The sequence below is a fragment of the Pogoniulus pusillus genome, chromosome 9 (genome assembly GCF_015220805.1).
Source record: "Pogoniulus pusillus isolate bPogPus1 chromosome 9, bPogPus1.pri, whole genome shotgun sequence".
Lineage (NCBI taxonomy): Eukaryota > Metazoa > Chordata > Aves > Piciformes > Lybiidae > Pogoniulus > Pogoniulus pusillus.
The window spans coordinates 8,181,880-8,198,234 of NC_087272.1; the positions used below are offsets into that span (position 1 = coordinate 8,181,880).

At 42.1% G+C, this 16,355-nt stretch overlaps 1 protein-coding gene and 1 long non-coding RNA gene across 7 annotated transcripts in view; one reads left to right on the forward strand and one right to left on the reverse strand.

Moving 5' to 3' along the window:
* LOC135178021 (uncharacterized) overlaps positions 1-16,355 on the forward strand; it is a 146,434-nt gene that overhangs the window by 119,611 nt on the left and 10,468 nt on the right. For 2 of the 5 annotated variants that reach the window (XR_010303319.1, XR_010303316.1), the window contains 7 exons: positions 3,010-3,108; positions 3,470-3,593; positions 6,625-6,739; positions 6,908-7,081; positions 8,395-9,590; positions 10,831-10,990; positions 11,258-12,064. This is a non-coding gene — a long non-coding RNA (uncharacterized LOC135178021). Of the gene's footprint in view, positions 1-3,009; positions 3,109-3,469; positions 3,594-6,624; positions 6,740-6,907; positions 7,082-8,394; positions 9,591-10,061; positions 10,711-10,830; positions 10,991-11,257; positions 12,065-16,355 lie in introns of those variants that run through there. The other 3 variants (XR_010303318.1, XR_010303317.1, XR_010303320.1) reach the window with 3 other exon arrangements.
* DKK2 (dickkopf WNT signaling pathway inhibitor 2) overlaps positions 10,985-16,355 on the reverse strand; it is a 123,194-nt gene continuing 117,823 nt past the window's right edge. For both annotated transcript variants that reach the window (XM_064148454.1, XM_064148453.1), the window contains 3 exons: positions 12,599-12,749; positions 11,820-11,969; positions 10,985-11,504 (listed from right to left, as the gene is read on the reverse strand). In XM_064148454.1, the coding sequence (XP_064004524.1) occupies positions 11,254-11,504; positions 11,820-11,969; positions 12,599-12,749 (552 nt within the window). In that variant the 3' untranslated portion in view covers positions 10,985-11,253. The remainder of the gene's footprint in view (positions 11,505-11,819; positions 11,970-12,598; positions 12,750-16,355) is intronic.

The following is a 16,355-nucleotide window of genomic DNA, read 5'->3' on the forward strand; positions in this document are numbered from 1 at the left end:
ACACAGCCCAGAAGTCTCCCTTCCATCAGTCCAGAGTTAGGTTTCTGCATTTTCCAGGCAGTAGATTAAAAAAATAAGATTGACAAATGAGTTTAGCATATGACTTTCATGCATCATTTACTAAAAAAACCAAGTCTAACAGAAAGGTCCATCTACTCCTTGCTTGCCTTTTCCACCTGGGAAATGGAATTTGAGTTACGGCATTGCCTTAGGAGCAGTTTGTAATCCCAGCAGAGAGAACTCTCCAATTTTTGATGGGATGGGAATAGCAAATAAGAGTCTGTGCAGTTAGTGTGACATCAAACAGTAGTGAGGTGGTTGTTGTAGATGGAAACATGCAGCTGCAGAAGAAGCAGTTGTAGCTTCCTGGAAGAAGCCACTAGCTTACTTGCATTTGCAGGGTGTGTATCATGCCAGCTACCTGCAGCTTGATTCACGTTCTTGCTGAAAAGATGGAATGACTTCCTAAAACCTGCAACAGGATCATCTCTGCTGAATTTTTTCACTCATGGCTTAGTACAGTATTTTTCTTTTTTTTGGTTTGCAGACACCTAATTTTAGTCCAACTTACTAACAACTGGCATGTTTTCCAGCTTCAGCTCTCAGAACATAGGAGTTTCATGGACCACAGCTTGAAAACTGTTGTAGTGTGAAGCAGGGTGGTGCTGTGTTTTCATAATCCCATCTGATATTTTTGTTTCAAATTATATATGGTAGTAAAAATAGTAAAGATAATAGAACTTTAGCTGTGTACTAGGATGCTCCTGTACTAACGGCTGTACCAATACAGAGGAACAAGTCAGTCCCAGCACCGTAGTTAAGATTTCAAGTACAGAGAGATGGCTGCAGGCTAGGATGAGGGGAATGAGTAGAACAAATCAGTAGAGATAGGCTGGTGATTCAGCTGTTGTCAGAAATGCTCGTGTGTCCTGGGTGTTTACAGGGAGTCTCCTCCAGAAACAAGGGGTGAAATTTTCACCTGAAAGTTTGAGCAGTCAACGTCGGGAGAGGGGAAGGATCTTAAGCAGGGTGCTAAAATCAAAAGGAGAAGTAGTGCTCATCAGGGTCTGAAAGGTGTCCCTTGAGGGCCAAGGCAGCTCTGTAGTCTTAGAGGTACGAAGAACAGAGAAAAGAAAGCAGATGCAGCAAGAGGCAACTTGTGAAGTATTGATTAGAGGGGTACAAAACCTGCACCATGCTAAGGTTAGCTATGGGAAGCTGAAATTATGACAGATCTTCAAATACTGAACTTAGGCAATATTTGACCCACTCTTCCTGCTGTCCGTATACTGCTTTAAACCCCTTCATGCTGTGCACCAAGGGATCAATTAATCTCCTCTGTGTTTACCCATCTAAGTGTGGAGAAACATGGACAAGCAGAGGACAGCATCTCTTGTCTGTATGACTAATCTTATCATGACACCTAACCTGCAGACAGCTAAAATTAGCCAAGAGAAATCCTGTGACAGGTTTGCTCTTTGATTAAATCCCTTATGAACTACCTATGTATTTTAAGCATTAAAGATAACAGCTTTAAAATCACATTAAACCTCAAATTCCCAGGAATACTCACAACTACTGTTTCTAGTATTTTCTGACCCTTGCACCAAACAGATTATATATAGAACTACTTTAGGTTTATTTGCAGGCTCAATTCGATCAGGTAAAATCATCACAAGATGCTATGGGCAAATTTAGAGATTTAGGAAGTCAGAAGATGGAAAAGGCTAAGCTACAAACACAGCTTTACTCCACTGTCAATCAGGCTGAGCAGGGAATTAAGGCAAACAGCTTTTTACTCATGAAGGTGAGTTAGGAGATATGCAATGATCCCTTGCTGAATTCCTCTGTAGAAGTAGCCTCCTGAAACTGCAGGCAATATCCAGTAGTCTGCATCCAGACAGCAGAAGTCCAAGGCAGGTGGAAAAAACACCAAAGTCAGAAATATCTCTAGACACAGCTTCCATAAGAGGGAGATTCAGGGAAGCAACGCTGCCTCAGCAGCGGCAGAGCAGAGCCAAACTGCTGGGGTCTTCCCCAGCTCAGAATAGCAACCAGGAAATCAAGGCTGTGGTATGGTCTGAGAGTAGCTGGGTCTGGGCGTCACCGGCATCTCTCTCAAGTGGACCCAAGGACTTGCCAGGCTTGCAAGTTTGCACAAACAGTGCAAAAGTTGGGGGGGGAACTGTCCAAAAGCAAAATGTGCAAAATGGGATCTCTGTCATGACAGGAGCTCTGTCCTGTTGGGAGTTCTGTCAGGGCAGGAACACCGTGCCTTTTCTCTTGCTCTGTTTATGCTTTTCCAGACAAAGTGTCCATTTGCCATTTTATAGTGGGCTTGACGAGCCCAGCCAACCACCAGCCCGACTCCCAGCGACAGCTCCCACACGGCTCAGTACATATGTGGAGAAAGGCACCTTTTGCTGTTCCACTTCAAGCCCGTGGTTGGGGGGAAAGCAGTTTTTTGCACTGCTGTCTTCTCCCCATTCAAACCCCCAGAGATGGGGGAGGGGAGAAGGAAGAAATTTGGAGTGCTCTTCAACAAGCTAAAGCCAAGTGGGCCTAAGCCAGATGCATTTAAACGTGGAATAAGACTCCTCTTCTCTTGGTGACTTCAAATTGAAGTGATTCAAGGAAACACTGTTTTGTGCAAGACCTGATTTAACAAAGTGCTTGTGACTTTCTTTAGAAGGGCTAAGCGGGTAAAACCTAGTATCTTACTGTGCACAGGAGGATTATGCTGACCTACTGTTTCTGACACAATGAAATTTAAATTCTTGCACCAGGTTACCCTCTCTAAACCTCCCTTTGTAGCACTTCATCGTCATCATCACAGTAATTTTCTTTCTGAAATAGCCAGTAAAGCCTTCATCCCTGAACCAATTCTCCTTATTCTCCTCCATGAGATTTTCCTGCAACTGTTTTCCATTCCTGTGATGTTGCTGCTGATCTCTGGAAGTCTTTTTGGTCCTGCATTGACTGTTTTCTACTTTTGCCTTCCCTTTTCAGGAAAAGAGACCTGTGCCATGTGGTAACACAAAGATATTCATTAACATTCCTGAAGAGCTTCACCGACTTCTAAGGGACTTGCTGCTTGTTGGACCATTGGTAAATCAGCCTCTACATACTCAAAGTGTTTTTATTTCAGAGATGTGTCTTAGGAAATACTTAGATTACACTGAAAGAAATAGAAATTTATTTCAAGCTGTTGGGAAGTTCTGCTCCTATCTCCTTGCCAGTTTTTCTACTCAGTTTGTTAGTGCTCACTAGATATTAGAAGCAACTGTTCAGTTCTCCTTTCTCCTGCATTTCATACAATTACTTTCTTTTAAATTCTGCAGCTGGGTAGAGTTGGGTAGTTAGTTTCTGAAACAGTCTACACATTCTAGGTTTTTTAAAAGGCAGAAATGTGAATTAATAATAGATTTGAATTCTTGGATTGAAAACTAATTTCCTGTGTTGTTTCTAGGACAGATAATATTCCTCTGGTAACACAGCTGAGCAGCTCAGTGAATGCACGCTTGATCATGGACAAATGAAGCTCTTTGTTCAGATGGGGAAGACAACACCAGAGAAGTTGACCTTTATTGAAAGTAAGATCCATTTTAGTAATTTCATACCAATGTTTCCCTGTCTACTTTTTCAGAGAGGTTGTGTCACCAATGGTGATAAAGTGTCAATACATAAATTATGTGGCTGGATTTATAGCACCATAATGGGAACTGCTTGTTTGTCACCAGTTGTTTTCACTAAGTAATACCTGAAGTGCCCTCAGGGTGAAATCATAGAATCAGCCAGGTTGGAAGAGACCTCCAAGATTATCCAGTCCAACCTAGCACCCAGCCCTAGCCACTCAACTAGACCATGGCACTAAGTGCCTCAGCCAGGTTTTGCTTGAGCACCTCCAGGGACGGTGACTCCACCACCTCCCTGGGCAGCCCATTCCAATGCCAATCACTGTCTCTGGCAACAACTTCCTTCTAACATCCAGCCTAGACTTCCCCCAGCACAACTTGAGACTGTGTCCCCTTGTTCTGTTGCTTGTTGCTTGGGAGAAGAGACCAACCCCCACCTGGCTACAACCTCCCTTCAGGTAGTTGTAGACAGCAGTGATGTCAACCCTGGGCCTCCTCTTCTCCAGGCTAAACACCCCCAGCTTCCTCAGCCTCTCCTCATAGGGTTTGTGTTCCAGGCCCCTCACCAGCTTTGTTGCCCTTCTCTGGACATGCTCCATCACCTCAACATCTCTCTTGAATTGAGGGGCCCAGAACTGAACACTACTGCTATAAATGCTGGGAGGTGTGCAGCAGTGCAACATGTGCCTGGTGTCACTCATTCAGCTGAGTTGTACTAAAGTACTTAATGTACTTTTAGTTCAAATCATGGAGATTGTCCATGAGTGCTAAATGATTGTGTTATGTCATGTCTTCGGCATTGGACTTTAGAGGGAAAGCATCTTCATCTGATTTCTTCTGCTTTTGGAAGAGGTTTCTTCTGAGTGTCACACAATAAATAAGGTGTGCAATTTGGATTATATAACTGTACATTGCTACACGAGCTTTTAATAACTGAATTTCAGAATTCAATTAGAAGTTGGTACTTGGGAAAAAAAAAAGAATTTTTGATTCTGCTTCAATTTTCCTGATCATTTTAAATGTTTGGTTCTGAGCTGCAAATCTCATGACAACAGTTGGTGCAGTGGGCAGCATTGTAGGATTCTATTTGTTGTCAGGCTGGAGATTCTATGAGAATTACAATTTGGCATTTCCACATCTGACTATGTCAGGATTCAAGAAAACAGTGGTGCAAAGCAATGAAAATTAATCTGATGAATTCATAGGTTCTGACACATCTTTGAGGTCTCATTGCATACAGTGATAGCAAAGGGGAGGCAGTTATCTACAGTCATCCTGATGAATTTCTAGTAGAAATAATTTGTGACTTGCAGACTACTCCTCCCATATATGTTGATCTCCACAGGAGAAGAAAGCTTCATGAAAAAGAACCCTAGCTTTCACGTAATGAAAAGGATTTAATAACAGAATTCTCCAAACTTGAGCATGTTATTGCCAGTCAACAGTGTACTGCATTGGAAAAAGCAGTCACTATCACCCTCTTGTTAACAGCAGTTAGCTATTCTTCGAGACGATATGCACCAGGATTTTCTTTTATCGTCCATTATTAGAAGCATTGTTACAATATATCATATCATAGTATCATAGTATCATCAGGGTTGGAAGAGACCTCACAGATCATCGAGTCCAACCCTTTACCACAGAGCTCAAGGCTAGACCATATCCACAACTGCTCAGACAGTGAGACAAAGACATTGCCCAAATAGATTTAAGGTAGATTTTTCTAAAGCTTTAAGGGGTTACTGGATTCATTAATGATGTAATGCATTCCAAAATGTCTTTCATTACCTCATGTGTGTCTGTATACCTTGCTGGCTCCATTTAAAAAATACCATCACTGAGTGAAGAATATCTGTGAGCCCTACGCTTACAGTTGTACTGAACTATTGACTGTTTGGCTAAGAGGTGATGTTTTAAATAAGTCAGAATATTGACAAATCACAGGCTTTCAGAAGTAAGAAACAGAGAGCCATAGCAGCCACACAGGTTTACATTTCTGATTAGTCACCTACTCTTTGGCTAACCTTGATACAAGCAGATGAGGAATTCAAAACATAGCACAGTGAAGATATTCAGACCCTGCCTGGATGCATTCCTGCGTCACCTGGTGTAGGTGATCCTGCTGTGGCAGGAGAGGGGGAGGCTTGGACTAGATGATCTTTCAAGGTGTCTTCTAACATTCTGTGGTTCTGTGAATTACAGTATGACTTTTTGCCAAGGGCTCAGGCTAAGAAAGATTTCTGTCAGAAAATCTTTCTGTGTTAATTAAGTATTTTTCCTACTCTCCTTTAAATATGTTTTTTTTTTTCCCCCTAAAAGAAAGGAGTCTGTGCTTCTTAAAAGATTATTTCCTGTGCTTCAGGAAGTTGGCATGCAGCAAGCCACTTCTAAATCAAGCTGCAAGCCGGTACTGTAAAAAACAAAGAGTTTATTGCTACCAGACATTTGTAAATAAGTAATTGACACTCATGCTATAACAATAAGCAATTCCAAAAATAACAGGGAGCTGCCAGAATAAACAAGTTTGCAATTAGTTCCATCCAATGCTGTAGATCCATCAGGGTCAGTCCCATCAGTGGTGGTCAAAATAATAGCTCTGGGACCAGCTGGAGCTCTGCAGTGCAACAGCTGTCTCTTGCTTTTGTCTCTTCCTTCCTTCTCCTTAGGCATGGGCAGGCTGCAAGGTATATAGCAGGGGACATAGGCTCAACTCTTCAGCTTTTCAGAGACCAGAGTCACTCAACCAAGCCTCCCTGCTTTGGATCAGTGGTGTGGGGACATGGCTAAGGAACATACAGAGCATGTTTGCCCTTCCTCTGGTTTTGGTAAACAGGTGTGATATGATGAACATTCATGATTTCTGCAACAGCATATAATTAAATGGTGAGGGTTGGGGTTTTTTTCCCCCACTTTTCCAGCTTCTCATTGGCTTTCTCCAGTCCAGCCTCCCCCACTCACCATTTTCTGTGCTTTCTCCTTACCTCCCAAGTTAAACAGGTCTGTAAAAACCTGGTGGAGCAGCAAGCCAAGTGAGGGCTGCAGCAGACACTCATCACATGGTGTCAACAGTCAACAGTTATTTGAAGCTGAAGGTAAAACGTAAGGTAAGAATGGGTGCTGGGTCTGTGCTGCACTGTTAAGCATGCTTCAGTAGTGGGGAGAATGTTAAAAACTGTATTAGCTAATGAAGCTCTTGAGCAGAAAGTTTCTGTTCACCTCAGTGAACCATTACATTTAAGTGAAAGAGCTGCCCAGCCTTTGCTCCTGTGCAGCATCTCTCCTACTGCAGCATGAGAAAGATGCCATACCCCAAGCTAGTCAGCTAGGTAAGAAAGCATACCTGTACATCAGTGTGACTTAAAAACAAGATTAACAATGGCTTTGTGTGGAGTAAACCCATGCCTAGTGTAGAAAAGTAACTACACTCCCCTTGTCGTGGACTACAGGTGAGCTTATTTTGTGGGCGGGAGTTATTTGGATTCCACACACACCCCCCCCCCCCCCCAAGCACACTGTGGCTGTTAGTTTCACAACACTCAAATGATAATTCAAGAAGCTAGATTTCTTTATTTTTTTTGCAAATGTGGTCTTATATACATAATGCTCTTAGCAGTTTGAGTTCTGAAAGTTGCAGGATAGATCTCATGACTTCTTAAAGTCTTGGTGTAGAATATCTGCTAATATGAAGTTCTGATGGCTTCAGGCTTTAGGCTATCTGGGTTTTTTAATGGCTTTTCTAGAAAGAAGGCACACCAGAAGGGATGAAAAAATGATCATTTTCATTGATAGCATCCACCTTTCCTGGTGGGAGGTGATGATGCAGGGCTCGGTAGTAATAGCAGAGAGTGCTGGTGGGTTGGTGTTTTTTTCCTCAGCCTTTGCCCAAGACAGTTCATGATCTTTGGTGGGGAGGGTTGTGAGGTTTTTGTGCTTTGGTTTTTACTGTCAATGACATGATGAGCAGGAAAGCCAGAGCATGCAGATGATGGCCTGAATTCCAATGAATGGTGTTTCAGGGGTCAGGTCCAGATGTATGCTGGACATGTTGTTATACAAGTAAATGCATAAATCTATTTTAATTGCTGTCATTAAAACGTGTTTAAAATTATGAATACTGTAGGTAACAAACAACATGGCAAATGGTACAGTAATAGATACACACCCACATTTATAGTGTAGATTCAATATATGCTGTTACAGAGTAGAAATCCATTTCCTAAAAGTTAATAAGTATTTCCAAAGAGATGTTGCAATGCTGAGGCTGTTCTAGGCTAATAGGAAGAGCGTTTGAATTGTTCAGCAATAATCTCTTCAGTACTCGTGTCGGGACAGCAGATCTCCGAAATGTTACTCAGACAGTCACTCTTAATTCCCTTGATGAGTGACACAGTGAGTGAGAGCAATTCCTCCCAAATTTAGATGTTCTTTTATTCTCAAACTGCTGTGTGTTTCCCCCAGAATATTAACTGAATGGCTTCTAAACAATCAAATTTCAATGTTGCAAAACTGCTCACATGCTATTCAGTTCAGCTGTGCTGCTCAGTGTTCGTGGTGTGCGATGGACCCCGCCTGGGCCTATTGTTTTTGTTCCTAGATTAAATCTCTGAAGGCTTGGGCAGTCTCAAGCTCTGCTGAGGTCCTTGGCCTCTGAAGATGCTCACAATGTTATTATGCTTTATTATGTCGTGTTATTATTTTTTGAAGGCCAAGTATTGCAAATAACAGTAGCAAAACCTTTTCCTTTTTGTACAAACTCTAGTGTGACTTGGAGACTCTTCCATCCTGCAACTGTACATCTGTGCGAGCAAAGGGCTACCAGAAACAAGTAACAAGGATATTGAGACCATTGCTCAATAACCACAGCCATTCTTTTGTAATATTTATTGAGCTCTGCGGGGGCTTTCCTGGGATCAGAACTTGGCAGCCTTTAGTAGCAATATTTTCAGCTATGCCATATGGACTGCTTCATGTTATTACAGCTCATGTTGGTAGCTGCTGGTTAGAGACCTTGCAGAGGTGTGTTTCTGTGCTGTAACTTATAGCAAAATGCTGTGTAATCTCAATGCCAGCTTGACTCCCCCTGAGCTATCCAGGGAGTGTGTGTCTGGCCACCTTTTTCTATTTAACCTGGTTGATGGAACACTAAGCATCCAGCTGCATTGTTTTCAAAACTTCTTTAATTTCTAGGTGTAAACTGTCCCAAGAGAAGTATATAGGTAGTTTCTATTTAAACTAGCTTTGCAGAAATGAAACATGGGGATTTTAAGATGACCTTTACATGTTGTACCAAAACTCAGCCTGTATAGTACTTTGAGACACAGGTACAGTACAAAGTCTTTTTTTCCTGTACAGCTAAAACACATGGTTGCTTTTTCAATAGATTGCTTCCAGAAAGAACTACTCTTCTTAAGCAGCAGGTAAGGAAGATAGGTGAAATACTGGAAGGGAATAGGAAAGGATATTTAATATATTTAATCTTATTATACATTTTTCTACATTTAAGTCAACAGGCTGCAAATATATTCTGCTACAAAGCTTTTTGTAAGAAATATCTCTATAAGAAAATACATCTCATTAAACATTTCCTGTAAATAAATTATCCCAAATTCCTATGTTCTGCAAGAGGAAAAAGGGGGCTAGGCTGACAACAGAATTGCTGAGAGCCCATTCCTGCAACCCCCCTTGCTCACACTGGGTATCATTTTCTTTTATATGTATCCATAATGAGAAAATAGATCTCCTCTGCTGAGTGTGCACTGTGTCAGGGTAAATAACACCTGCAAAACTGGTTTCTGTACTTTTTGTAATATCTTGAAATGATGCTATTTCTGAGCCTTATTCCTGTTTCAGTTATGCTGGAAGAACTCTGAAAGACTGAGTTGCAATTATAGGACTGCAAGATAAAACTCTGAGTGAAGACTATTAGAAGACTCTGCCTGTGAGCAGTCCCTCAAGGTCAGTAAAAAAACTATTCCCAGTAGGGAAAGAGGCATGTGAAATACTCTTCTTATTTAGACTGTCATTTAGACCTAGCTGAGGTCTGTGGTCTAGTTTGTAGTCTGCACATCGAGTGGTGTATCTAAGCTATAGCATTAAAACAACCTTTGGTCAAAAAAGCATCTGGTTTGGGTGACATGGCCTTCAGAGTTAAACTACATACTTGTCTACCTGTGTTGCTCAGAACTGATTAAACATAAGAGTCCATTGTGTTACAAAACATGAAAATTATAGATGGGTAATTACAATGTAGCAGTAGATAATTCTAGAATCAGATTTCCAGTCTCTTTACGGAAGTCTATACAAAGGAGTATTTGCAAATGAGTAAAATGAAACAAGTTTGAAAAGACCTAGGAGACAAATGAAGGTGTAGAGTGTCCTTCTGTAACCAGTATGCAAACAATGTAGACATGTCAGCTGTTTCCACAGTCCATGTACTTCCATCATAGCTGGCAGAACAGTCCAAACTGAGGACATAAAGTTCAGGATGAATACGCGCTGGAGGCTGGTATGCTGTGACATCACATGAGGTTTAACGAGTCATTGCAGTTATGCTACCTTCTTGCACCCTTTTCTGCAGGAGAATGAGTGCTCACAAGAGCCAACTCCTTTTTCTCTGCTGCCTCTGAGAAATACATCTGTTATACTTCTCCAGAGTGCCATCAGTAGCCTGTTGGTACTAATAAAATGTACAGAATTGAGTTTGTAGCAGTATGCTCTAAACACCTCAACGACTGTCTACATCATCTGTTATAGCAGAAGCAGTAAGACAACTTTATGGCTCTTTGTGATAGGCACTTCAACACTTTGCTGTTCCTTTTGGAAATGTCTGTAATGCAGTTATGCTTAGCTGAGGAAAGCATATTTTGGACTAATGAGCAACTGTCTGTATATAATTCTGGATTCAGCATGCACATATTTGCTTCATCTGTCCAACCCAATGTATACTATCAGTAAACTGAGGCAAACACAAGCTATTAAGTGCCATACTATGACACTGAACTACATAAAGCATTTCAATTTACCAACCCCCTGTTTAAATATCTCCTCTTAGAGAAACTGCTGCAAGAGGGCAAGTTTTCACCTCTTTCGTGAGGGCCTGCAAAAACAGAGCACTCTTGTCCTGCAGGAGTGCTTGCTTTGCTGAATGACAAGGTCACGTGGACATTCACAGTAACTTCATTTCCATTTTGCACAGCTGCAACGTGGCAAATAACCTGCTGACAGATGAACCTTCTTGGACTGCACTGCTTCCTATGGACAACGTATACACCTTCCTTAGCAGTCATTACCAGGCTGGAAACCCACTAACAGCCCTAGTGCTGCACCCCTGAAACGTCACAGGACTACACAGCAAGGTAAGCGACATTTGTGCCCACTGTACTTGTTTGCAGACTAGCATTTCCCACACAGTGTAGAAGTTATTTACAGGAGAGATGCAGAGTAGGAGAACTCCAGCTGCACCTTGTGTTTATCACCAGCTCACAAAGAAATGCATTTGGTATGACTTCTCGTCCCCTAACTGTTACTGTAGTCATTTGCAGCTCTTGTTTACCACTGCGCCATAATGCATTAAATATACAAAGCCACAGTCGCTCAATGCTGCCTTCTCCACCTTCACTCAGATCTTCTGGCACACATGAAGTCTTGATTTAGAAGAGGAGGTCGCATCTTTCCATACTTTGCAAGAGAGCCCCTTGGCACAGTCACATCGTTGGAAAATCTCCAGTCCATGGGAGCCTTTCTTGCGCTGTTTGGTGCACACCTCCCCCTGATGCAACACAGGCTTGCAAATTTTGGTCCAGAAATGGCGAGCACAGCAGTGTCCCTCAATACAGTCTGATGACCGTAGGCAGGGGTCGCCTTCGTGTCCTGAAAAGAGCAATTGAACTAGTTTACCTCCTGGGAAAATGTGACATTAGAGTCAGTGTAGGCTGAGCCAAGTAAATGAAGCTCAGGAAAACTGGAGATGATATTTGCATCTGTAGCTACTTGAAAGGTGTAAACACAAAGATATGGACTAGGAAGGTTCAAAGAAGTAACTGATGCTACCTACCACGTGACTTAAGAAGATGAAATTCTCAGAGTAGAGGTTCATCCTCTGAAATTATTGCCTGTTTCTGGTTACAGCACTAATGTGGTTTGATACCTGAGGCAGAAAGCACTATAGTGCAAATGCGATCTTACCTTTTATGTGTGACAGCTTGGAGCGTGTCCTCCCTAGGTTTTGCCATCCCAAATCCTTGCTAGCATAGTGACCATTCTTCTTGTTGCGTGGCCCTTCCAGAGCAGGGATGTGAGGTGTAAGGATGCTTTCAGTGACTGGTATGCAAATACCTGTGAGGAAAGAAGAGCTGGTCAAAGATTCAAAGGAGAGGAAACACAACCAAGAGACAAACACAGGCCAGGAACAGGAATGGGCTGGGGCTTGGTCTCAGTGACACTCAGCTCCAAGTCATATGTCTACCCCAATACCTGGTCTCCCTGCAGCTCTGTTTCACTCACTGTCATTCTGACTTTATGGTCTGAGCACCTGGAGAATGCTTCACAGACATCTATCTCCAGTCTTCACAGGAGAGTATGGGAATGCAAGCAGTATGGTAATAATCCCTCTCAGGGACAGTAGATCAAGGATTTAAATTTGTTTTGCTTCATTTAAAATACAGTTCTCTGCAGTCTTCCAGTGACTCAAGCCACACCAAATGTAGTGCAGTGCTTTCAGCCACTAGCATCATTTTGGGTTTCCCTGCCCCAAATTAGGAAAAAGTCTGTTAGCACACAGGCCCTAAACACAGAAATTCTATAAAAGAAAATGGAGTGGAATGAAGTAGAAAATCAATTTTTCTTGGTTTAGCAAAAGAAGCACAGTCACTTGGAAAAATCTACTGCTGCTGGGAATGCTCAGAAAAGCAGATGCTATGAAACTGCTGATGCTCGGGAGGAGAATGGGGGAATGAGCAAGGTACCATTGTTGCAGCGGTTCCCAGGGCAGCACATGCCGTCTCTGTGGCAGCGCTTCTTCTTCCTCCGGCACATCATGCACGCAGAGGTGGCTTGATGAGGACTGTGACAGTACCGTCCAACCTCACATTCCTTATCATTGGTACAGGGATAGGCCTGGGGAGAGAAAGAAAGGTTTACAGTGACACACTCCTTCATACAAGGACTGTGGCAGCCCCAGCCCACTTGACAGAAAACAAATCAACAAAGCCCTCCAAAAAGAGATGTGCAGCCGAGACGCAGGTAGGGATGCTTCACTGCAACCATCTAAGCAGTCTTGAAGACCACACCGCTAGCGAAGAAGTGTCTGCTTAAAGGATCAGGGAGATAGAACTGGATCCTTTGCGGGCTCATCTTTTGTTGCCTCAAACATGTATTTGCACAAGAGAACTCACCTTTTTTTTGCTTCAGGTCTCTCATTCATAAACAAGAGCTTAAAACACCACAGTGAAGGGTAAATAGAACCACAAATATCTCAGTCAGTAAAAAAGTCCTGAAACAGACCCTGCAACAGGTAACATCTAAATTTAACTCCAAGGAGCTATTTTCCTTTGGTAGGAATAACCACTAATGGATAATGAGTTAACTGCTTTCACAGTGAACATGTACATCACATCGGTACAAGCTCCTTTGCAATTGCAGCTCTTCCCACTGGCCCACACCAGTTGGACTTCTTAGAAGACAAAAGCCATCACTGCTCAGTATTTAATTTGGATGATAGGCTTTACCTCACTTATGGGCTCAGTATGCTCCTGAAACCTGTCACCTACTAAACAACACCCCACAGTACGCAGCCTGGAATATTTTACAGAGCACAAACTGTCTTGTACATATAGTGCCCTGCAAGCAGACACACACACATACAATTCTCCTGCATTCATCAAGCCCAGCATTACCTTAAAGGAAAACTGCCTTTAAAAAAATATATATTTAAACCCAAAAGAGCTTGAAAGCCTTTTATGCTCCTGTAGAAAAAGAAAAAAGAGTTTGTTCCTACAAAAAGAAAAGACATGAAGCTTTAAGGAGACATAACAACACACACTGCCACATTCCAGGATTCTTTCTGTGCACATGGTTAACCTTCCAGGGGGAGTGACCTTGAACCTGACCCTAGGTGGTCTTGACCCCTTCCCAGGGGTGGGCCTGAACACCACCAGGTGATGGTTAGCCCAGTTCCCCTTCCTGTCTAAAGGTCTATAAAAGCAGGGGGACTTCCTGTTCTCTCTCTCTGTGCTCCCTTCCTCCCTGCTTAGCAGCATCACCATCCTGTTCCTGGTCCTCTTTGTGTTACCACGTGGCCGTCACCCACAAGGCAGGCAAACCCCTTACCATCAAAATCTGGTTACACTTAGGCATTTTGTATTTGCTTTCCCTTCCCTACACCTTTGTAACTTCCCAACCTCAAACACCTTTTTAATTTATCGTTAAACCTTTCTTCTTTTTAACTTCCAACTCAGAGTGAGATTATTTATTTGGGTGAGCTTACCTTTTCCTCTCTCTACATCTAATTCCTTTCTTTTGGGAAAGAGGGAAGGGCACTCTATAAATTGTTATTTGACTCTATCAAATATATTTGAGTCTCTGGAAATTTGAATTAGAACCAAGACATTCTGTTGACTCCCACACTGCTACAACTGTGTTCTCTGTCTGCATCTATTTCTGCTGCCTATTAATGATAGATTTATTTTTTTTTTCCATTCCTCAAAATTATACTCAAGGAATTTGTTTAGACAAAAACATGAGAATAAGTTTGGGGCATTATTTTCTCGATCATTTTAAAGAGATTAAACTTTTCAGAATGACTTTTAAAATGAATTATTTCCCACAAACAAAAAGGTCAGTTGACTACTTTTCAGTGTAGGGTGATGACGGTTTCAATGACATTTTGAATCAATGGTTGATTATATTGTTCTCAGGAAGAAAAACCTGGAGGCCATCAAGAATTTGCTCTGAAATTTGGGGTTTTTTTTTAGGTGGACAGCTTCCTTGTTTCTCTGTCTTTGCTATTCTCAAAAGAATGGCATAGAAGAAAAATGAGGGCTGATGCTAAAACCAGGCAAGTTTCTCTAGTGCTATTATTGGGAGGAGGAACCATGGCATTTCCCATATGATTTCCTTTGTTGTTGCCTCTATCAAAATGTACTTTACAGTACCAAAAGTGCTGTCTGGATATTTCCCAAGTGCTGCTGCCCTGTTATTTCTGCCCTCTGAATATGCATCTTTGAAGAGCAGCTGTTTGGAGTAACCTGACGTATGTTTAAGTCTTTCTGCCCTAAGAATAAACATTTCCCCCTTGAGTTCTTCCTCCAGAGGATGAACATCAAAGAAGGGTATATCTATTAGCCAGGAGAAGCAGTAAGAGACAAATACAATCCCTTGCCTGTTTGGCACTCTTACGGCATAAGTGGATTCTACCTATTCCAGCAAAGCAGAACTCCAGTACTCTCCCCTCAACACCATTACTCCTTTCCTGATTTTTCTAGCAGGAAATCATTAACATTGATGTACCATTTCCAAAATAGTTACTACAAAATTAAAGCTTCCCTGACTTAAAGGAGACTTACTAAGCCAAGGAACTTACAATGCAGAAAAGTGATTTTATATAGACCTGTGAATGGTTGTACTGAGTACAGAAAACACTCATACTGCTGGCTGGGGGAAATGCAAATAAAAAGCAGATGAACTAGCTAAAACCTGGAGATGAAGGCATTTTAGACCCTTGTCTGTCATCAAGACCTTTATAACCGCATCTTTTTTTCCAATATGGGCATGTGGTATACACCTGCAACTTGTCAGCAAGAAGCCTACTTGCAGTTTTCTTTTGGTTCCTCAAATCGCTTCCCAAAAAAACCAAACACCAACAACAAAACAGTCCCCTGATGCTCAGTGGTGCTAACAAATGCTCTCACATACTATATCTAGGCTTTTGGCTTTTAGGCTGAGTGACATATAAAAGATACTTTAAAGTATACATCTCATTGCCAACTCTGAGCTCTGTCTTTCAGTGTGCTGAAATAAGAAAGGACAATTCTGACATTAAAAAAATGCCAAGGCAAGTGAAATAACTCAGGCTTCCATTTCACTCTAGAGCCCATCCTAGATAAAGATGCCACTTTTGAAATTAAAAAATAAGCCAAAATATTGATCTACCTAAGGAAAATGACCGCAGTGCACATCAGACAGTAATTTCACATTACATATAGCTCAGACAACAACTGGTAAGTTCATTCAAAAGATCCAAAGATGAGCTGCCAGACAGCTCTATGAAAAAACCTCTTAGCTCATGCCTGATGCCATCTACTGCCTTGATCTTTCTTCCAAAGCCACCATTCATTTGATATCATAGAATCAACCAGGTTGGAAGAGACCTCCCAGATCATCCAGTCCAACCTAGCACCCAGCCCTAGCCAGTCAACTAGATCATGGCGCTAAGTGCCTCATCCAAGCTTTTCTTGAACACCCCCAGGGATGGTGACTCCACCACCTCCATGGGCAGCCCATTCCAATGCCAATCATTGGCAAGAACTTCCTCCTAACTTCCAGCCTAGACTTCCCCCGGCACAACTTGAGACTGTGTCCCCTTGCTCTATTGCTGGTTGTCTGGGAGAAGAGACCAAACCCCCACATGGCTACAGTTTCCCTTCAGGTAGATGGATATCCTAGCTATCAATCACAAGAAGCTTGAAACAAAAGTGCCTACACAGCCTTATATCTGTCTCCTAA